Raw genomic sequence first — 24,259 nt, 5'->3', positions numbered from 1 at the left:
CATTTTCAAAATGAGACAAAATCATCTCCAAGCTCATTTCCTTTTTGTCTCTCTGCAAGCTCATTTCTAACTGAAGATTCTGGGGTCCGATCCCTGGGGGAACTGGGCCTGCCCTGAGGGTCAGGGGGCACATCTCCAGCCGGAGCACCTGCTGCCCTGACCTGGGGCTGCTGGGCCGGGAAGGAGACGCAGGGCGCGGCCCTGACCTTGCGGAGGCTCCACGAGGGGCCGCCGCCACCTGGAGCAGCAGCCACCCCTCCCCCCAACCAACACAGCGACACGAAGGGGACACCGGGGTTTCCCTCAGGCTGGACATTTGGGAGATGCGAGGAGGTCCTAGTGCGAAGCCGGTCCTCCGGGTGCGTCTATGATGCGCCCACCGGGGGGCCCCCGACAGGTGTGGAGGGCCGTGCACACCTGTCAAGGGCTGTTTCTAGAAGGACACACAGGAAAGCACAGCGGCGGTTCCCTCCGTGGAGAGAAGCAGGGGAGCGAGGGGCGGGGGTGAGAGGGAAGGACACACGCAGCTTTTCTAAGTGGGCCTGTCGCGCGACTTGGAAGAACAGTTTTTTCCTTTTTTTACCACCTTAATATATTAACTTAAAAACACGTTAGCACTGTGGAAATGTCACGCACGCACCTCACGGTCTGAAAGGGACGGCGAGCCGCGCGGCACATTGATGCTCTTCGTGCAAGACGTTTCCTTCCCTCCGTGAAGGCGGGAAGCGCCTGTCCCAGCTGCTCAGTCTTCCAGCTGCGGCCGCGCCTGCCCCCCCCCCCCCCCCCAGGCCCGTGCCTCGGCCCAGCTCCAGGCTCTTTCGGGCCCTGCCCCGGAGCCCCGCTGTGGCCAGAAGTCCTCGTCAGCGCACCCTGGGCGTCCTTGTCATCGTCTTTATGTTGGATCTCCTGCCTCCTCTCCCCACAGCTTCCTGACCCTCGGGCTATGCTCCTGTTTTATTTTTATTTTTTTAAGATTTTATTTATTCCTGAGAGACACAGAGAGAGAAGCAGGGACCCAAGCAGAGGGAGGAGCAGGCCCCATGCGGGGAGCCCGACGCGGGCCTCGATCCCGGGTCCTCAGCATCAGGCCCTGGGCCGAAGGCGGCACCAAACCGCCCCCTTCGTTCCTGTTTCAGTGCAACATCCCTTAGTGGCTTCTTGAGGAAGGGTGCGAGGGCAGGGATTTTTGTGAGAGCCCATACTCAGAGGAGTCTGTTCCGCCCCACACCCCATCAACACTTGGGCCATGGGGGTGGCTACCGCGTGTCTCCAAAATTCTCAAGGCGTCACTCTACCCTTTCTTGGCATCCAGGAGATTCTTCTTTTGAGAAGCCTGATGCGACTCTAGTGGCAATTCTCTGTATATATTGACTGTCCGCCCGGGGCACTTCCCTAATTGGGGTTTCACAGCGATGCGCAGTGGTGGGCCCTGGAGCACACGCGGGAGAGGTTAAGGCCTGGACGCGCAGCTCTGCTGTTGCATCCCCCGACTGGAAGCCCCTGCCTCCCGCCCGCGTCACCCATCTCGCCCACCACCCCACTCACTCCTCTGCCTGTGTATACGGCTGTTCCCGCTTTTTTTTGCTCATTTATGAGCTTTGCTTTGTAGATTCCACATACAATCTAATCGCTCCCGCCACCGACCGCCAACCAGCGCTTGGCGCGGCCCTTTCAACTTCACTCACGATCCTTCTCCCCAGTAGGCCCGTTTCCTCTAACTCCTAAGTCTTCCTGGGATTCAGGTGTGTAAATCCGCTTGTTTCTCAGAAGTTTCAGGGGCCACCATTTTGCTGAGTCACTTAGCACCTCCCCCATCTTTTTATCTTACAACATTTTGTGGACATTTATTGTACACGCTTGTATTTTCTTCCATTGCCTTGAATGGTACTTTAAAACAAAAAACTTGGGCACCCGGGTGGCTCAGGCCATGATCTCAGGCTCCTGGGATTGAGCCCTGCTCAGCGGGGAACCCGCTTCTCCCTCTCCCTCTGCTGCTCCTCCTGCCTCGCATTCTGTCAAACAAATAAATAAAATCTTTAAAAACATTAAGAAAAAAACAACAAAAAAACTCCTTACTATCATCTTAGAGAAATTTCGAGAAGGCATGAAGAGAAACTCATGTCTGAATGACTGTATTAATGAGAAGTCTTCCATGATTATTTGATGAAAGCCTCTGTAGTACTATGTTGGTTATTACCATATTATTTTCAGTCTTAATTTTTTAAAAATATTTTGTTTATTCAGTCTTAATTTTTTACCATTATTACCCATCTACACATCTTTATATCATTAAGGTTTCACATGTTTTATTTATTTTATTTTTTAAGGTTTCACATGTTTTAAATTTAGCTTTTGATATAAACTCGTAAACTTGGAACTAAGAAATCAGTGTTGCCTAATTTCTTTTTTTCTTTTCTTTTCTTTTCTTTTTTTTTTTTTTGGTATAACTGCATTTGCTAAATAACTGCACCTAAACAGGTCTGGATTTGGCCAAACCATTAGCTTAATAGCTAGTGATATTTCACATTTTATATCTATCTACCTGTCCCCCTCTATGTGACAGCTTGCCACTCAAAGTCTGACCAGGAGCACTGACGTGAGCTGGAAGCGTGTTAGAAATGCGCACCGAGGCTCCACGCCAAACTACTGAATCAGGAGTCTGCGTTTTACCTAGATCCCCCCAGCGATTCCCCAGCACACGGCTTAGGTTGGAGAATCGTCCAGTATTGCCCCGCAGACTGCCCCATTCTGCCCCCCCCTCCACTCCTCGCAGTGCCGAAGGTACTTTCTTGTCAAATATCTTGCAGTTTGAGCATCATGAAAGTTGCCTTTCCCGTCCTTCCCCCGCCCCTCATGGGTCTGCCCCAGAGCCTCTCCTCTAGGTATCTTGACACTAAAGTCCCCTGCTTTTCCAAAAGAGAGAGAGAGAAAAAAAAAAAAAAAAAGCTCCAGAAAGTCCAGGCTCTGAATCCATGCTAGTCAGGTTCGAACTCTGGATCTCCGGGGTACTGGCTGGGGGACCTCAGGGAAGTCACATCACTGCACTGTGCCCGTTTCCGCTCTAGCAGTAAGCGTTTGATGCATGTTACGCTATGTCCTCTGAAATCAAGACCTTACTTAGCAACTGAGTTTTTAGGATTTTCTCCTTGTCTTCTGCTGAGTGGTGCTTCTGTCACATAGTTACATAAAAGGGATGTTCTATGCATTTGGGCTTTTTGCCGCTGAATCAACTAGTTTCACCTTCATGTGGGGATGGTTTTATGATTGGCTTCTGAATCAACAGATGCCCTAAACCTTCTGGACTTGGGATTGCTCACCTGGTGGACATAGTCTCTGAGCTTCAACGATGGGGCATCAGCTTCAGAGTTCAACATATATTGAGGAAAAGGATCAGCAATGAGCATAGGAAGCAACAGGGGATGGGGATAGTTTCAGGAAGGTTGGGGTGAAAGCCGGACGAATGTCAGCAATGGTGGGACAGACGGAAACGGGGACATATACTGTGTAATGTGCTGTCCCGTGATGGACTTGACGTCCCCAACATTACATATGTTGGCCACAGCTTTCCCACAGGCGCCCTTTATCGGAGTACGTTGCCCTCTACTCCTAGTTTGCTGAGTTTAGTTTTTTTTATTGCAAAAACGAATTTTTTTTTTCCGAATTTTAATCTTTGATCTTTTAACATTGCTCTTAGTACGATGCCGACGCCAGTTGTGCGGAAAGGGCTCCGGAGAGATGTTCACAGCAGCGACAGCGGCGGCTCTTCGGTCTGGAGGCTCCGGGGCAGCCTGGTGTGTGCGGGCAGGGCCCTCTGCTCCTTGACCACCTTCAGGCCGGGGCCAGCTTCTCGGCAGTCTCCGCAGTGACAGGCTTCTGTGTGTCCTTGGCAAGTTTCTCAGTCGTAGAGGGCTCACCTCGGAGATCAATTTGGGTCCCGATGAGCAAGAAAGGAGTCTTTGGCCAGTGGCGAGTCACCTCAGGCGCCCACTTTTCCTTCACATTTTCAAATGAGGATGGAGAGCCCTGAAAGACAGGCTAGAAATCCGACTGTTTGAGGCCAACTCGGCGGTCGTGACCTGCCATAATCCTCTTGCCCCACAGTATCTAAGTCCAAGGGTACGTGGTTCTCACCAATCCTAACTGTGACTGCATAGTTGACAAAAACAGTCGGTGCACACTCAAGACGGAAATTTGCGTGTTGTGTAGGACACCAGGAAACGTGTTTTACCAACGGCACCATCGCCCATGACACACTTGATTGTCTGCATTGCTCGAACAGTTGTGTATCCACCTTAAATATTTCAAATTCGATGATGACCTCAGCTTCTCTGCGGGGGCGTTGGCAGCACTGCCAGTTTGCTGAGTTTTAAATCATAAATCAGTGTTGAATCATTTTTTCCTACATATATTAAAATGATAAGATATTTCTCCTTATTCTGTTAAGATGGTAGGTCATGGCCATTGACTTTCAATGTTAAACCAACCTTGCATTCTGAGAGAAACTCTACTTGATCATGACGTGCGATGCTCCGATTGCTGGGTCCAAGTAGCTAATGGTTTAACAATTTCTGTGTCTATGATGATACCGATGTGTAACTTTCTCTTCTTGAGAAGTTCTTTGGCCAGTTTTGGTACTGTGGTAATAGTGTCCTCATTAAAATAAAAGGGGGGGGGGAGGAAGTATTCCCTTTTCCTTATTTTCTGAAAGTTTGAAGCTTTTCCTTCCCTAAATGTTTGATACAACTCATCAATAAAGCCATCCAGACGTGCACTTTTCTTTCGCAGGAATATTTTTTATGATAAATTTCTTCGGCATAATGTTATTCAGATTTTCTATTTCATCTTGTATCAGTTTTAGTAAGCGGTATTTTTTAAAGGAATTTGTTGACTTCATCTAATTTAAAGTTGCCCATAATATTCCTTGTTATTCTTTTAGTGTAAGATCTGTAACATCTCCCATTTCATACTTGATAGGAATAATTTGTGCTTTTTCTTTTTCCATTGAGGTTTGCTAGAGGTTTGATTTTATTAATCTTTTCAAAGAACCACATTTTGGCTTTATAACTATTTTAATGCCTTTAATTTTGCTCTTCCTTTCTTCTATTTACTTTGGATTTAATTTGCTCATTTTTTCAATAGCTTATTCCTTCCTTTTAAATATATAGGCATTTAAAACTATATAATTTAGGAAGAAAGTATAATATCACTGATTTTACCTTTTATTATTTTATTTCTCTGGGCTACTCACCCTTGAAGGAAATTCCCAAATCTTTTTAATAGGGAAAACTTTTTATGAGAAATCAGTAAATTCGACCCAGGGGGAGAGTATGCATATAAATCTAAAGAATGATTATAAGGATATAAAAAGCCTAGCATTCTTGTTACATAACTCTTGGTTTTTCGTTCCATTCCAAGCTGGGTGTGTGTTTATTCTAAAGATGCTTGAATTTTAAGAACCCGCAGTTCCTGTTTTGGATGCTATGTTGTAATTACCAGTGACTCATTCAGACATACTCAAGTTTTGGATGTAAATGAAGGTTAAGTATGACTTCAGTTAATTTTAATGCTTTGACTATACCAACTGCATCACTAGTGCGCTGTCAAAATGAAATCTTCCTCTGTTACTATTTACATTAATGTAATGAGTCATTTTTCTTCAGTCATCGCTTTTATTTTTATATTTAGCTTTGAAGATTTAAAGCTCATCCTTCTTTAATAATTCATTTTAGCATTCTGATTTTTAAATAGTGAAAAGGGTTACTGCAGATTATTTTCTTTATATTTATTCTGCATAGTACCAAAAATGATCTCCATCATAAAATTTCTTGAAGAGTTTGTTTGTTTGGGGGGGTTGCCTGGCTGGATCAGTCGGTAGAGCATGCAACAATTTTTTTTTTAAGATTTTATTTATTTATTCATGAGAGACAAAGAGAGAGAGGCAGAGACACAGGTAGAGGGAGAAGCAGGCTCCCTGCAAGAAGCTTGCTGTGGGACTGGCTGTGGAATCCTGGGATCGCGCCCTGGGCCAAAAGCAGATGCTCAACTGCTGAGCCACCCAGGCATCCTGAGCATTCAACTCTTAATCTCAGAGTCATGAGTTCAAGCCCCACGCTGGGCATGGAGCCTACTTAAAAACAAAACAAATAAAAGAACAAAAAACAAGTTTAAGAGAGTTTTTTTTCGGTTGTTTTAAAGAATGATTTGTGCTGGGGATCCCTGGGTGGCTCAGCGCTTTAGAGCCTTCCTTTGGCCCAGGGTGTGATCCTGGAGTCCTGGGATCGAGTCCCATGTCGGGTTCCCTGCATGGAGCCTGCTTCTCCCTTTGCCTGTGTCTCTGCCTCTCTCTCTATGTCTCTCATAAATAAATAAAATCTTTAAAAGAAAAAAAAAAGAATTATTTGTGCTATCAAAGGAAACTTTTAAAAAAGTAAACCCAAGTCAAGGTATTTCTTTTCTTTTTTTTTTTTTTTTAAATTTTTCTTTATTTATGATAGTCACACAGAGAGAGAGGGAGAGAGGCAGAGACACAAGCAGGCTCCATGCACCGGGAGCCTGATGTGGGATTCGATCCCGGGTCTCCAGGATCGCGCCCTGGGCCAAAGGCAGGCGCCAAACCGCTGCGCCACCCAGGGATCCCTTCTTTTTTTTTTTTTTTTTTTAATTTTTCCCAAGTCAAGGTATTTCTAAATAAACATACAACCCAAGTGAATATTTGCATGTTTTAGAAAAAATATTTTTCCTAATCCATCTTTTAAAACATAGGTAACAACAATGGCCTTCTCAAATTAAGTTAGCTAGTAGAAAAAAAACTAATACATTTTACATTTAGTATAAGGTTAGTTTCCAGGAGAAGGCTTCTAATTTTTTATTTCATGAGTTGTGAGATGATATAATTCAATGGAGTGAAATGAGTACCTGCAGATAATCTTTGCTTCTAACAATTTTTTTTTTAAAGCAGTAAAATTTTAAAACATTCTTTTTTTTTTTTTTTAATTTATTTATGATAGTCACAGAGAGAGAGAGAGAGAGGCAGAGACACAGGCTGAGGAAGAAGCAGGCTCCATGCACCGGGAGCCTGATGTGGGATTCGATCCCGGGTCTCCAGGATCGCGCCCTGGGCCAAAGGCAGGCGCCAAACCGTTGCGCCACCCAGGGATCCCAAGCAGTAAAATTTTAAAAATTGAATCTCTTTTCAGCATCTTATTTTTTGAAAAACCCAACGTTTTGGCCTAAGATAAATGTACACAACCAAACACTTCAAAATAAAATATGGCATGTATTATTTTCTCACAGGGCATCAGATACTAATATATATAGATCACTTTGTTAAAATAACAAAATCACATGAAAATCAGCACAATACTTCATTTATTTATTGTGTAAGTTTGGCAAACAGCACAAAAATCCAGCAACATTTTAAACGTGTAAAAAAGTCAAATGCTGAACAGTACTGGGGCTTTTTCTTACATAATTAGTAATAATGAGAACCCATTTAAAATACTGCAAAGCTAGCAAAATGAGGCGCTTGGCTTCTGAACATATACTGCAAACATACACACACATACGCACACACATACACAAACAATATAATTTATCTTTACAAAAATTACAGCCAAGCAATAGAAAAGAAGGATGTTAATAATGAAGATACTAACACATATGTTCACTACATATATCTTATACATTGAAATGCTACATCTTGTACCCTGAAATGCCATGTGTAGAGAGCCAAGCAGAGTAAATTTAGGCTCATCACTGAGGTTAAGAATTATTTGAAAAGAATTTAGTGCTTATAGGTAACATATTCAATTAAAACTTTCTATATAGCAATTCCTGGATCATAACAATGTGTTCCACTATATATCTGAGAAGTTGAATCTTCTTTGTTGGCAGTATAAAATTTCTGACCAGTATCAAAATTCTGGTAAAACACAGATTGAAGGCATTTTCTAGTGTATGCAAATGTTATAGGGGGCATCAATGAATGTGGGAGAAAAATCTTAGATTTCACACTAAGTTTCTGCTGAGCTTTGTCAAACCAAACAGCTCAACTATAAGGCAAGAAAAAATACCCCCCTATAACAGATTAGTGGGTCTTACCAAGTAAAGATAGGAATTCAATCTGAGGGAAAAACTCCCTACATAAACAGATCAGAAACAATTGGCATTGAAACAAACAAATTACCTAACATCTTAACATTCAGTCATTGGTTCAGAAGCCTGACAAACAATCTATTGGTATATATTATCAAATTAACTTTTTGGAATCAGCACCAGTCCCCAAAACCTCAAATTATAATATTTAATATTCATTAAAATACATCCTTTTTTGTGCTATATGAACACAACTATAATCAAATTAAAGAAAGTTGAATTTATTCAACTTCTATATTTTTGTGTATACTGGGTAGCAACTTAAGTGTTTTTAATTTACTTGTGCTTCTGTTCTGGGGCACTTTGATTGAAGAGAAATTCATTTCACAGGATTACATCTTGCTAAAGCATTCCTTAGCATTGGTCCAAACTTGAATGCCCTTTTAAAAAAAAATTAAAATAAATAAGTAAACTTTATTTTATTTTTTTTAAAGATTTTATTTATTCATGAGACACAGAGAGAGAGAGAGAGGGAGAGAAAGGGGGGGGGGGAGGCAGAGACACAGGCAGAGGGAGAAGCAGGCTCCATGCAGGGAGCCTGATGTGGGACCTGATCCCGGGACCCGGGGTCAGGCCCTGGGCTGAAGGCGGCACTACACCGCTGAGCCACCCGGGCTCCTAAATAAATAAACTTTAAAATAGGATTTTGGACGAATTCTGAAAGCCAGAGTATTTGGCTTCCTGGTATAGTAAATTTCACTTTTTGGAGTAATTAACAAGTCCAGCAAAGATGGCACTATTTTTCTGGCAATGGCTAATATAAGTCAATGTCTAATGCTTCTGAAAAAAGAGAATCACTTGCACAGCCTATCTTCAAAATGGAGAAAGAGCTACAACTTCTTTTTTGGAAAACTGAGTTTTTCAAGGTTCATAACATTAATTTATTTACTCATATCATGTTTGCATCATTTCTATTTGTAAACCAAACAAGTTTTCAGGCACTCTCCCTATGTAATACTTGAAAAAAAAAGAAAAAAAAAGTTATTAGTTCAACAATAAAAATGAATAGACTTAAAAAAAATTAATGGCTTATTAAGTTATTAGTCTAACAACTAATGTTTTGATAAAAACCAGCAACAGACTAACTTATCAAATCCTTCTCAGTGGTCTTAGCAGGCTTTAGCACAAAGTTAATATGATTGATATAATATACCTAATATGCTTCAACAAAAATGCATGTATATAAACATATAATAGTAAAATCTAATGAAGTGGTAGAAACAAAGGTATTTTTTTTAACAAACAAGATTCTCCAATAACTGCTAATTTATGAACAAGCAACATTTTAATACTTAAAGTACGTCAAGGCTTCAAATATTAGAAAAAAAATCAAGAAGGTTTTTATTTTTTTCCTCCTGATGAAATACAAAAAGCAAATTTATAAATGTCTCAGACTGGCTCAAGTAGTATCTAATAGAGTATCCGCTGTCAGAAAGGATAAGAGATCTTATGCGCTGCCATAGGAAGAGATCCACGAGACATCAAATGAGCAAACGAAAACAACACACTAGCACGCAACACAGTCCTGTTTTGGTGGGGAAGAGAAAAGTGTATATTTTCTAAATGACTGTGAATGTATAGAGAGGAAGAATTTTCACCTAATATGCTTTTGAATTTTTAAAATTTTTGCAATGAGAGTATGTTACTTTTGTGATAATTTTTCCGCTCTAATCTTTATTTAAATTTCCTACCTTCTACTAATCTTGGGCTTTGTTCTTTCTCTAGTCCCTTTTGACGTAGTTCGATTGTTAGAGATTTTTCTTGTTTCTTGAGGTCGGCGTCTAACACCATAAATTTCCTTCTTTGAACTGCTTTCATTGTGTCCCAGATTTTGGACCATTGTACTTTCATTTTCATTTGTTTCCATGTATTTTTTAATTAACTCTTTGATTTCTTCACTGACTCACTGGAGGTTTGGTGACATGCTGTTTAGCCTCCACCTGTTTTGTGTTTTTCCAGTTTTCTTCTTGTGATTGATTTCTCGTTTCACACAATTGTGGTCAGAAAAAAATGGTATCATTTCAGTCTTCTTTTTCTTTTTATTATTTTTTATTTTATTTATGATAGTCAGAGAGAGAGAGAGAGAGGCAGAGACATAGGCAGAGGGAGAAGCAGGCTCCATGCACCGGGAGCCCGACATGGGATTCGATCCCGGGTCTCCAGGATCTCGCCCTGGGCCAAAGGTAGGCGCCAAACCGCTGCACCACCCAGGGATCCCCTCATTTCAGTCTTCTTAAATTTTATTGTGCTTATTTTGTGGCCTAATGTGTGATCAATCTATCCTGGAGAATGTTCCATGTGCACTTGGAAAGAATGTGTATTCTGTTGTTTTTAGATGGAATGTTCTATATATATCTGGGGCCAATGTGTCACTCAAAGATACTGTTTCCTTAATTTTCTGCCTCAATCATCTATCCTTTGATTAAGTGGGGTGTTAAAATCTCCTACTACTATTGTATTACCATCAATTTCTCCCTTTACATCTGTTAATATTTACTTTATGTATTTCAGTGTTCCAGTGTTGGGTAAATACTTAAAATTGTTATTTCCTCTTGTTGGATTGACCCCTTTAACATTATATAGTGTTCTTTTTTGATATAAGTACTGCCACCCTGAGTTTTCTTCCCATTTCCACAGAATATCTTTTTCCATGTGATAATTTTTAAAATTTAAAAAGATAAAATAGCTTAAAAATCAATCAAGTATTTCTTAAAAGCCTCAGTCCTCCTTGATTCAACAAATTAGAAAGTCACTATCAAAAAGGTTGATGAAAATAACTTAGAAGTGATCCTGACTTTTAAGTGCTGATAATAATACTTTTTATATAAAATATGTTTTGGTTTACTACTACTACAATACAGCCATTTGATTATATTCAATTACCACTTTGGATAGCTGACATTATAACAAAGTATGGCATATTTTAAAAGTTAATATGCAAGTAAAATAAACAGAATATAGATACCCACATTATTCTGAGAAAAACTAATAATCTTATCTTCTTGTACTTAATTTTAAGTTTCTAAAAAATAACAAAAAGAAGAATACTGCAGATTTTCAAATATAAAAATCTTTTCAACTTAAGGAAAAGAATAAACATGATGAAACTTTATAGTATTGTTTTTGGGAAGTAAGGTATACACATTTTTCTAATCTCATGTGAGTGAAGTATGGTTTACCATGGTTATCTTAGGACACGAGGAGACAAACAAGACATCCAACAGTATATCCAAATACACCTACAACGGTTTTTTTTTTATTCAGAAATCAATTTCTAGCACTCTCAACCATCCTACCCTAAGTAAAGTGGGGAGAATAGTTCTTTGAGCCACTACATTCTACTTTGGAAAAGTAGCAAACAGAAGATCACCAGGGGCTTATATAAGAGTCTTTTATAAAAACAAAACAAAAACAACTCTAAAAAAAACTTGTCTTATCTGATCTTTCAGACCTCCTGAGATTAAAAAAGGTAGGTTAGAAAAAAAGACAAAATGTGGAGCAATCTGTGAATCAGGGAGGCAGCAGGAGTTGGCAGGAAGACAGTAACAGATAAAAACATTATCAAGTTGCAGGGCTCTGGGTGGCTCAGTCGGTTAGGCGTCCGACACTTGATTCTGCCTCAGGTCATGATCTCGGGTAGTGAGATTGAGCCCCACGGTCGGGCTTAGCACTGAGCATGCTGTCTGCTTAAGATTCCCTCCTCCCCTGTGCTCTCTCTCCCTCTCCAAAGAAAAAATATGGGGGCACTTGGGTGGCACAGTTAAGCATCCAACTCTTGACTTTGGCTCAGTTCATGATGTCAGGGTCATGGGATCAAGTCACATGTCAGGCTCTGTGCTCAGCGTGGAGTTGGCCTGGGATTCTCTCTCTCCCCCTCTGCTTTTCCCCTCCCTGCTTGCACACTCACTTGATCTCTCAAATAAATAAGTAAATAAAATCTTTAAAAAAAAAAAAAACCACTATTAAGCTGCTACAATTATACTCACCTGTCAGCAAGTACAGACGGATCAGTCATGATTTTAACTTCTCTTAACTAACTCCAAAGATCCACTACGTGAAGTAACTTACAACACTTTAACTGAGGCATAAATATGAATTTGCCCAACATAAAAGGAGCCCACATGACCAATGCTAGAGTCTAGTATTTACATCTTAAAATATCTTTGTTCGCTATGCTATTGCTGGTGATACCAAGTGGAAAGGGCTAGGGAAGTGATGGTGCCTAACCAGTAAACACACATTTTGGTTGAATTAAATCACAGATTATTTATAGGAGTATGATTTTTCCCTCTAAGAAGGTCTTCATAACTGTAAGAAATAATCTTGCTATATATGATTTACTGAGATAATGCATGTTAAATCTCTTGGTAAGTTGTGAAGTGCTAGATGTATGTAAAGCACTGGTACTAACGGACAGACATACAGGCAGATCGTGGGTCATAAAAAAGGAATTAGAAAAAGATTTAATTATCGATTGATTGATTGGTTCATCAGAGAGAGAGAGAGAGAGAGAGCAAGAGCGAGAGTGCACGTGAGCACACAAAGGGGGGAGGCAGAGGAAGAGGGAGAAGCAGACACCCCATTGAGCAGGGAACCTGCCTCAGGACTCGATCCCAAAACCCCAGGGATCATGACAACCTAAGCTGAGGGCAGACACTTAACTGAATGAGCCATGTAGGGGCCCCAAGAAGGAATGTTTTATATTTTGTTCTTACATCAGCATTTTAAAGATTTCAGCATTATCAAAACACATATTGAAACAGGATAAGCCTCCATGTTCTTATCGTCTACTACGGGTATCAGTCATATGAAAAAGACTTACGATGGCAACAAACCATATCATAACCACATTTTCCCCAAACAACGTTTAAGGTATTTTCCAATCAAAGTACTACATATCACTGTTAGGACAGTATCTTATGCCCCGTCCAAGAACATCATATAATTTAAGTAATGTTGTTGGTATGTATTTTCAAATACAAGATACAATAAACAGGGCATACAAATTTGGAACGTTAGGTGAATGAAGACTTAGTAATTAACATTCTGGTTGTAATATTCTTTCAAAGTTAAGAAACCAGAAAATTAAAAAAAAAAAAAAAAAAAAAAAAGAAACCAGAAAATATTCCAAAGGATGGGGGAGAATTTTTTTTTTTTTTTTTGAGAATGGGTTCTAAAACAAAAATAAACACTCTGGTTCAAATAAGAGAAATCAGTTTTAAAGGAATTTGTAAGCACTTTTGAATATACTTGTACCTTCACGTACCTTTTTGCACATACTGATCTGCATGACTGCATAGCTTATGAGGGCTTCCTTTAAATCATGGTTCTTTTGTTCTTTGAAGCGTTCAATATCAGCCCAAGCATTTTTCACAAATTCTCTGAAATAAAATGCATAATTACTATTACTCTTATTCAAATTAAGAGGACTATATATTATAAATTCTAATAACCAGTTCTCATTTGCATTGGCTTTTATTTATCTATATGAAGGAAAAAGCTATTGTCTGTATAAGATAGTTCTATTTTTCCCTTCCTAACAATTATACCACAAGAAGAAGCAGAGAGACAGTCATATTATTCATCTACATTTTAATAATATTTTTGCCACAAGAATCCCGGCTTCAAATTATTCCTATAAAACAGCTGTCGATGGCTCTCTGAACCGGCTCACAAGCCCAACAGATGCCATGTGAAGTTGCCTTCCAAGGGTCACTGGAAAATATACTTTTTGACAACACGGATTATGTATCACTATTATTATACATCCGCTTTAAATGACAACTAGAGCTTTAAAAATTCTGAGAGGCATTTGTCTTTTTAATTTCATTCATAAAAGTTTACTTCTACTTATTTGGTGCCAGCAGCTCTAAAACATAACAAAATTCCTCAAAACCAGTGAAACATTCTTGGTCTGCCTTGACCTACTCATTATCAGATAAAAAACAACAATAAGAAAAATAAGCCAAACAGTGAATTTCTAAATTCAGAAATGTTTATGGAACAATTACATGCCAAGCCCAATGCAAGATGTTGAGACAAAGATGAAAAGACCCAGCACTGACTTGGAAGGGCTCTTGGGTTAGCCAGGGACAGTCACAGAGAACAAGCCACCACCCACAACAAAACTACCCCATGCTCTTGTAGCATGAATCAAGTGCAAGACTAGAAGTAAGCCTCACAGAGGAAGTAGCACAAGAGCTGGGCAATGAAGAATGATCAGGCTTTCGTCAGGTGATGAAGAAAGGGCGAAGGGAATGTGCAAAGGACAGAAATCAGAAGCGCAGGAAAATAGTATTATAAAGTTAAAATTCTTTCTTCTTACTCTTCCCCCCCATACGAAAACTGTTTTTATATAACATGATTTTTAATAATTGAAATTTCTTAGGATTCAATCACTATATTTATTTTATTTTGTTTTAAGATTTTATTATAATAATTTATTAATAAATAAACAATTAATTATATTCACGAGAGACACAGACAGAGAGAGGCAGAGACACAGGCAAAGGGAGAAGCAGGCTCCATGCAGGGAGCCCGACGTGGGACTCAATCCCGGGACTCCAGGATCACACCCTGGGCTGAACGCAGATGCTCAACCGCTGAGCCACCCAGGCTGCCCGACTATATTTTATTTTAAAAATTGACTGATTTGAGAGAGAGAGAGAGAGAGAGAGACTCAGAAGCAAAATCTGCACTCAGTGCAGAGCCTGATGGTGCTCAATCCCACAACCACAATATCATGACCTGAGATGAAACCACGAATCTGATGTTTAACTGCATCACTCAGGTGTCCCTCAATCACTATGTTTTAGAAGAACCAATAGAGGGGTTCCAGGCTGGCTTAGTCAGTGGAGCCTGTGACTCTTGATACCACGGATTTAAGTTCGGGCCCCACACTGGGTCTACGGATTCCTTAAAAATAAAACCTTAAAAAAAAAAAAGCCCTAGGAGAATAGGCTACAATGCAAAAATGTTAATGAAGATGGGAAATGGTATTAAAAAACAATCTGCCATGTAGTACATATGTGTAGCTTTGTTCAACATCTCAGCATTTTTACCTGCCTTCCAGATTTTTAGACTTTAACTGCTGTTCTCCTTCATTTATTTGTTCTTCTAGTACCTTTATTCTGGCTTCTCTCTGCTCTGGAGTTTCTTGACCAAAGAGCTTGGTGGTCATTCCCTTCAGAGAAAATGTTCTCACAGTCTAAAAAGGAAACAGAAGCAGGTGAATGGATAAATAAAATATGGCACATACACACAAAGAAATATTATTCAGCCTGAAAAAGGAGGGGCATTCTGACACAAGCCACAAGGATGAACCTGAGAACATTATACTAAGTGGAAATAAGAAAGTCACAAAAAAACAAATATGATATGATTCTACTTAATTTACGCTTTCTCAAGTCAGAAAGACAGACAGTAGAATGGTGATTGCCAAGGGCAGGAGGGAAGGGACAGAGCTGACATCTAATGGTACAGTTTCCGTTTTCAAGATGAAGAGAGTTCTGTAGGTTGGTCGCACAACAACATGAATGTATGTACTACTGAACTGTACCCTTCAAAATGGTTAAGATGACCTTTAGTATAACCATTCATTAACCTACGCCCTCAAAAAATTGCTCTTAATTTATATCAATGTAAATTCAATAGTTGTACTAAATTTTTTTCCCACGATTTTGTAAGTCTGAAATCGTAAGAGCAAAGATTATTTTTTAAACAGAAAAGTAGGAACACCTGGCTGGCTCAGTTGGTAGAGCATGTGACTTGATCTCGAGGTTGTGAATTCGGACCCAACACTGGGTGTAGAAATTACTTAAAATCAACATAGATGGATAGATACATATATTCATAAACAGAAGAAGGAAAAGAAAAAAAACAGGTTAAAAATGGTTAAGATGACCAATTTTGTTATGTATATTTAAACCACGATTAAACTTTTTTTTTTTAAGGTAACAGAAAACTTTTGCCATTTCCCCCCTACCTCAAATAGAAGCATTGTAAGTCTTAAAACCAGGGGGCTCCTAAAAATGATTACTAACACTGGAATAATAGTCAAATAGTCAATAGAAAAATAGAATAGTCAAAAAGAAAAAAGAAATTCTAACCAAACTTCTTAACCAAATGGAAAACTTCTGGGTGAAGTTACTAGGCAAGTTATTTCTTTAGAGGTCATATTTTTTGAAATTTCTCTACAACATTAAAATAGGTAAAATTCAACAGGTCACAAAGGAAATAGACCAAACTAAAATAAACAAAAAAAAACATTAAAATCTGCATAACACACACTGAAACTTGAGTATCATTCAATAAAATAGGATGCTTTCCCTTGGAAGGAAGCCTCCAGCATCACTGCCTTACACTTCCTCACTCTCTAGAGTTTACTGAGAGAAACATTTTTCCCTTCACATGTAGGAGTAGAGAACCATGCTCTTTGAAAATGGCCTGGAAATTTCCCGAGCTCTAAAAATAAATCAAGCCTAGTGCATACATGTTTTGTGGTCAATGGTCTTTTCCCACATGTATCTGTGACTTTTTAGGCATACCAAAATACTTGTTAACTATGAAGTGACTGATAAATGGTGGCACTGTCACTATTTCATTATTTCCAGATTGTATATTCTTACTATAATAGCTACTTTATTCCAATAAAGTGGTTGGACAGTAGAAGGCTGATTATAAAAACAATCTAAGGTTCATACCATAGATACAGAATTTTCTTCACAAGGATTCACGGTATACCAAAAGCTCCTTTTTAGGAGAGTTGCACTGATTCTAACTGGGTAAGGCTTTTCAAAGTAAGCCAAAATTTTTATCATATACTTTGTAAAATTAAACCTGACAAAGGTCATTATTTCAATCACAAAGAATGTTTTTTCATCTGGACTTAACATAAATGAAAAGACATTTTACTACATAGAGCAATGTTGGCAGAATTGTTTTGCTTTAAGATTTTATTTTTAAGTAATCTGTACACCCCATGTGGGGCTCAAACTCACAACCCCAAAGTCGAGTCACAAGTACCACCGACTGAGCCAGCCAGGTGCCTCGGTAGAATTTCTTCCAATGCTATATAATATGATGTTTACTGGCCTATGTCTTTTTATATAAAGATCACAACCCAAAGAATTATAAATTATTACCCTATAAAAGCTACAGGCATCTTGAGTATTACAGCTGCAACTCACTCCTTGTATGGCTTGCTGCAATGATATGCACTGAGACCTAAATGGAAACACTTACCCCTGTTGCCAGTTCCTCACATTGCTGCTTTTTGGATGCTAAGTCCTGAGCAGCCATCTCCAAGTCATACTGCATAAGCTCATGTTTCCTGCATACAGCCCTAGGATGAAAAAAAGTGCTGCCATTTAATTTTTGTGGTTTCTCTTTTAACATATTAAAAAAAAAAATTAGGGACAAAGGGGTAGGATTCACAATGTCTTAACAGGCTGAGAACTTGTGTACACAGGATTTTCAGGTTTAAAATGTAGTAGCCCAATATAAAAATTAAATCTAGCATGATGCCTGGGTGGCTCAATGGTTGAGGGTCTGCCTTTGGCCCAGGGCGTGATCCTGGAGACCCGGGATCGAGTCCCACATCAGGCTCCCTGCATGGAGCCTGCTTCTCCCTCTGCCTGTGTGTGTGTGTGTGTGTGTGTCTCATACATAAATAAAATCTTTAAGAAAAAAGAACTATATAGAATCCACTGTATTCAGCAACTTTCTTTTGCTTGGTAACTTGAAAATACCTTGGTGAAACTCCTGACTACTCAGAGAATGAACAAGGCTAACAATGTGTGGATGTTTTTACACCAGTTACTAAACAGCTAAAGGAAAACAGGTACTCTGCTGTACTAACAGAATTCTTACATTGCTTTTAAAAGTGACAGGAAAATAACCAAAGTGGCTGTGACCAAAAGCCATCTATTCCAAGAAAATTATTCATTTTTCAAAATTGGGCAGAAAAAGTATACTGATTTCTTCTTAAATAGAACTGTGTACCAGAGAATGTTTGGCTCCGTAGGATACCATAAAAAGAGAAGACAAAGTGCTGATATTAAGAACGAATACAACCTTAAGAGGATAAGCAGATGTGGAAAAAACCACAGAATAAAAATGGCAACATATTGCCTAGTGACAGGGCTACATACACTCAATCTGTATTTTGCAATCAATCTTCAAACTTAAAAAAGTAGAAAGAACAACATACAGACAGACCTGGAGACTGACGAGGTTTATCAAAATTATGTTTCAAGAACAGGGTTGTCTTTTTTTTTTTTTTAAGATCTTATTTATTTATTAGAGAGACAGAGAGAGAACAAGCAGAGGGAGAAGCAGGGGGAGAGGGAAAGACAGACACCCCATTGAGCTTGAAGGAGGGAGGCTCAATCCCAGAACCCCAAGATCATGACCACCCAGATGCCCCAAACAGGGCTTGCTTTAAATATCTATGCCTAGCACTCTGCAATACAGAGGAATACAACGAGACCTCATTCAATACCTGGGGGGTGAATTCACTCAAAAACCACCTTACTATCTTTACTTTCTGGAAATGTATGAAGAGAGTGGTGACCAGCCACAGGGCTGCATCTGAACATTTACCATACTTACCGCAATGCTTCTGCATAAAACAGATACTCCTTTAACTGATCTGCATAATGTTCTTCATCTTCCAAAATATCATCTATAGAAGATGCATACCTATTTAAAAAACGATGCACACAAACTTTTATCACAATACAAAGTATTAATGATCAGAAGAAGCGCTATTCAAAATGTGGTCCACAGACCATTTGCTACCCATCAGTAACAAAAGTACACAAAGTGAGAATAGCATTCAGAAACATTCATGGCAATGTTTAATTATCATAAAAATTTTACTGAATTTTACCAAAATGTTTTAATCAGCAATGGCTTGGAAATAAAAAACAAACAAAAAAAGGTCCTTCTTACAGGCAGCTTAAGAAGCACCTAAGACTATACTATCTTTTGTTCAAAGGTATTTTATGAAAGGGCTACAAAACCTGTAGAAAAAATAAGAGTTTAGTATAATTGGTGCTCAAATGTTCCTGGCAGCAACTATATACAGTAATGCCAAAAGCTACAAAAAGGAAAAATAGAGTAAAGAAGATTACAAAAAACTTTAGTCTTATTTTATACTAATTTCCAATAGCAACTTCTGTTTTGACACAGACAAACCCCTCATTATCATCCCATTCTCGTTCCTGGACTTGACTGAGTCCTTCCTTGTACAGAAAAGTGCAGCTCTCCACCCTACCTCTCCAAATCTTACAAGGACATATCTCAGCACCTCTAGGAAATCTTCCCAGACTACTTAAGTCCTTAGTCATCACTCCACTTTTAATCTTTTATTTTTTAAAGATAGTTTATTTATTTGAGAAAGAGAGAGCACGCACACTCCCATGAGTGGGGGTGAGGGACAGAGGGAAAGGGAGAAGCAGACTCCTTGCTGTGCAGGGAGGGCTCAGGTCTCGATCCCCGGATCATGACCTGAGCCAGAGTCAGCCACTTAACCAACTGAGCTACCGAGGTCCCCCCCACCTTCCGATCTTTTATCAACAATTCAGAACCTAAATTTTATCAAATGTCTCGCGAGTTGGTTTTATTTCTTCAATCATATTATAAATTCCTTAAGGACATGGGTTATATCATGTGCTACTTCTGTATGGTATAATAGGCAACTTTTTTTTCTTTTCTTTTTTTTTTTTTTTTACTTTTTTTTTTTCAAATTAATTCTCATTTGTTAGCATGGGAAGAAAAGAAAATATACCCTATGTCTCCAGACCTGCTTCATCTTCTCTAACACTAACTCCCCAGGAGTTCTTATCTTTTGATAAGCAAAATGTTTAATTTTGATAAAGAACAATTTATCACTTAAAATTTTTTTTCTTTTCATGTTCTCTTTAAGAAATCTTTACTAATTTGAAGGTTGCAACAACATTCTCATGTATTTTCTATTAAAAGCTATACTTTTAGCTTTTATACTTATGTATATGATTCAAATTGCATTAGTTTTTTTTTTTAAGATTTTATTTTTATTTATTTGACACAGAGAGAAAGAGCGAGCACACAGTAGGTGGAACGACAGAGAGATGGGGGAGAGGGAGAAGCGGGCTCTCTAAGCAGAAAGCCCAGTGCAGGGACAGATCCCAGGATCATGACCTGAACCAAAGGCAGGCACTTAACAGACTAAGCCACCCAGGTGCCCCTAAATTGCATTAGTTTTTAGTAACATATGAGATATAGCTCTAGGCTTTTTTTTTCCCATGTAGATAATTCCAGAACCCATTTCTTAAAATGCACTATTTAAAAAAAAAAAATTATTTATTTGAGAGAGAAAGAGAGGAGAGAGTATGAGCAGGAGGAAGACAGAGAAGCAGGCTCCCCACTGAGCAGGGAGCACGATGCAGAGCTCAATCCCAGGACCCTGGGATCATGACATAAGCCAAAGGCAGACACTTAACTGGACTGAGCCACCCAGGCACCCCGAAATGTACTATTTAAATGCCAGTCTATTTTGGGACTTTATTCTGTTCCATTGATCTGCTTCCCTTTATGTCAATACCTATCTTGATAATTGTACCTTTATAGTAAGTCTTGAAATCAGGTAAGATATTCCAGGTTTGTTCTTCTTCAAGACTGTTTTGGCTACTCTAAGTCCTTTAAATTTCCACGTAAGTTTTAGAATTAGTATACCAATTCCTTTAAAAAGTTATCAGAATTTTGATTGGGACTGCAGTTTGGGAAGAATGAACATATTAACACTACTGAGTCTTCCAACCCATGAACACATATATTTATTCTCTCCATTTATTTAGGTCTTTAAAACTTTCTCTCAGTAGCAGTTTTTTTTAAAGATTTATTTTTTCATGAGAGACAGAGATAGTGGCAGCGGCACAGGCTGAGGGAGGAGAAGCAGGCTCCATGCAGGGAACCCGATGTTATTTATATATTAAGTCTTCAGTGTAGAGGTATTTCACATCTTTCATGAAATTAATCCGTAATATTTTGTTTTGATGCTATTATAAAAAGTATTGTTTTCCAATTTTCATTTTCCAATTATTGTTGCTAGTATATAAAAACTTGTTTTTATATATTGATCTTGTATTCCGCATCCCTGTTAAATTCAGTTGTTAGGGGCAGTCTGGGTGGCTCAGCGGTTTAAGCGCCTGCCTTCGGCATGGGGCATGATCCTGGAGACCTGGGATGGAGTCCCACGTCGGGCTCCCTGCGTGGAGCCTGCTGCTCCCTCTGCCTGTGTCTCTGCCTCTCTCTCTCTCTCTCTCTCTCTCTCTCTGTGTGTGTGTCTATCATGAATAAATAAATAAAATCTTAAAAAAAATAATTCAGTTGTTAGTTCTATAATATTTTTGGCCGATTCTTTATGATTTTCCATGTAAAAGATCCTGTTAACTACAAAAAAAAGATATTTTTAATTCTTCCTAAGATTTATGCCTCTTATTTGATTTTCTTGCCTCTTTCTTGCCTAACTAGGACCTCCAGTACAATGTTTACTAGCAGTGGTAAGAGCAGACAACCTTGTCTTCCTCATTGATCTTAGGAAAAAGCATCAGTATTTCACTATTAAGTACAATATTATCTATAAGTTTTCAAAATTTCACTATTAGGTACAATAGTAGCTTTAAGTTTTAAACTGAAGAAATTCCTTTTATTCCTAGTTTGATGAGAATTTTTATTATGAGTGGATGTTCAAATGTTTTTCTACATGTATTGAGATAAATATGCATGTTTTCTTCTTTATTCTACTAATATATGAATCGGACTGATTTTTTAATGTTTTAAATTAACTTTGCATTCCTGAAATAAACTTGTGTAAGTCAGATCTGGATACACAGCGTATAATGTAAAGTCAGCGAACTTGATAAAAACAAAAGAATCACTAACATTTCACCACTAAACTTTACCTTGGGTTTTACCTTAAATGCTCTAGGTACTTACACATCCATATGGTGACCAGCACTCTGCAGTCCATCCCCCATTTCTTTTTCTATGGCACTCCACTCACTAGGGAAAAAAAGATAAAACCAAACAAACCATGAATTAGATATGGAATATTATTAAATGGAATATTTCATAAGGTTTTTTCTTTCTAGCTAGCTTTTAGACAATACTGGATTTGGATTTATTTTCTGTGACCCAAATATGTTGCTTTCCCCTTAAGTCTAACAACTAAATGCAGGTGAAAGCTTTAAATTGTTATTTCAAAAACTGCTATCTGCTGCTGCTAAGTGCAAAGTATCACACAAAAACAGCTTCTGCTTATAGACAACTTTCTCAGCTAGGGTGCCTGTTTAAGTCAATTGTAGAGTTTTAAGAAACTATGCATGCTAATCTTGCTCTTGATCTACTTAATCAGAATCTCTGGGGGTATGTATACTTTCTAAAGTTCCATGGATGATTCTGATGAATGCATTTCAGCTAACAAAAAAAAAAAAAAAAAACAATTGTCCAGAAACTTTAGGTACGCAGTAAAGCTTCAGTAGCACTAAAATAGATGAGAAAGTCTACTAAAACCACAGATCATTTTGTTGTCATTTCTTTAAGATTTTTTTTTTAAGATTTTATTTATTTATTCCTGAGAGACAGAGAGAGAGAGAGAGAGAGAGAGAGAGAGGCAGGCGCAGAGACACAGGCAGAAGGAGAAACAGGTTCCATGCAGGGAGCCTGATGAGGGACTTGATCCCGGATCTCCAGGATCATGCCCTGGGCCAAAGGCAGGCTCTAAACTGCTGAGCCACCCAGGGAATCCCAAGATTTTTGCCTTTTTTTAAGTTTTTAAGTAATCTCTATACCAAACGTGGGGTTTGAACTCACAACCAACCCCAAGATCAAGAGTCACATGTTCTAGCAACAGAGCCAGCCAGGCACCTCTTGTTGTTATTTCTATGGAATGCTTCTCAAAGAAATTCTTTTTGGGGAGTTAATTATGTATATTATAGTAAACTAAAAAAAATAAATCTATATCCCATATCCCAAGAAGTTACATAATTTGATATATTTCCTTACAGTCTTTTTATTTACTCATTTTAATTGGCTGAGATCATATGATATGCAATTTTGTATCATGCTTTTTTCCACTCAGTGTTTTCCCATATTATTAAAACAATTTATTCTAACATTGTTTCATATGGCAACTCAATTTTTTTATACCATTTCCTAGTATTGCAGGCAATTATTTGTAATTTTCCTCCTACCTAAAAATTACATAAGCCTCTTCAATTGTACCATATCAAAGAAAAAAATTTAAACACTATTTTGTTAATATGTAGTGTTTAAACACATTTTTGTTGCTGAAATACCAGATTATATACTTATAGTGTTAGAATGAAGAAAATCTCACATGATTTTTAGTGCTGTCAAAGCAAAACAAACATAAATCACCTATGCACAATATTATGGTTATGATTAAATAACAAAACAGGTAAGGCTCCCTCTAATAATTTTCTTTCCTTATGTTTGTAACTATTCTCAAGACAGTAATAGCAACTTTTTTTTTTTTTTTTTTTTTTACTAAAGCCACATTTATAATGCTTACAGGACAACTCTGTTTTTATATACCTCTGTCATCTCAAATTCAATATATCCAAAGCCCTGTTATTCACATGAAAAAGGAGCCTATGGGTTTTGGCAGATGACAAATATAACTAGCCAAATATGAAATGCAGCACAGTTAATGTAACTGTAGGTTACGTAAGATTCTCTCTCTCCCTCTTGCTCTGTCCCTTTCCCTGTCCCTACCTCCCTCTAAAAAAAAGAGAAAATAAAAAAGAACTAAGAATAGTCCAGATCAAATGTCTACTGGATATCCCACAAGTACTTCATTCATCTAATTAATCTTTAAACACCTTACTATGCACTATCAACTCAAGGCCAACATAATCAAATTCCTTTGTTTACCAAACAAGACTAAAAACTAGTTCAAGGAAGACAGAACTTACACTTTATCACATATGTATGCCTAGTAAGTAATTTATGCCTAATAAATACATATTTATAGCTTGTAGGTAAAATGAAAACAATAAGTGAATTAACAAATGTGAAGAGGGAAACATGTACTGGATTC

At 38.4% G+C, this 24,259-nt stretch overlaps 1 protein-coding gene and 1 pseudogene across 1 annotated transcript in view; both read right to left on the bottom strand.

The window, feature by feature from the left end:
* Positions 1-3,698: 3,698 nt before the first annotated feature.
* LOC121495693 lies at positions 3,699-4,730 on the bottom strand (annotated as a pseudogene).
* A 2,621-nt stretch (positions 4,731-7,351) lies between these two features.
* The window catches only part of SNX4 (sorting nexin 4), a 69,948-nt gene continuing 53,040 nt past the window's right edge, over positions 7,352-24,259 (bottom strand). The window contains exons 9-14 of the mRNA XM_041763523.1: positions 22,135-22,200; positions 18,766-18,855; positions 17,398-17,497; positions 15,216-15,361; positions 13,421-13,535; positions 7,352-8,534 (exon numbers count right to left, since the gene is read on the bottom strand). Of these exons, the coding sequence (XP_041619457.1) occupies positions 8,487-8,534; positions 13,421-13,535; positions 15,216-15,361; positions 17,398-17,497; positions 18,766-18,855; positions 22,135-22,200 (565 nt within the window). The 3' untranslated portion in view covers positions 7,352-8,486. The remainder of the gene's footprint in view (positions 8,535-13,420; positions 13,536-15,215; positions 15,362-17,397; positions 17,498-18,765; positions 18,856-22,134; positions 22,201-24,259) is intronic.

The sequence above is a fragment of the Vulpes lagopus genome, chromosome 1 (genome assembly GCF_018345385.1).
Source record: "Vulpes lagopus strain Blue_001 chromosome 1, ASM1834538v1, whole genome shotgun sequence".
Lineage (NCBI taxonomy): Eukaryota > Metazoa > Chordata > Mammalia > Carnivora > Canidae > Vulpes > Vulpes lagopus.
Note: the sequence above shows the minus strand (reverse complement) of the source record. Positions and strands in the feature narration are given on the sequence as shown.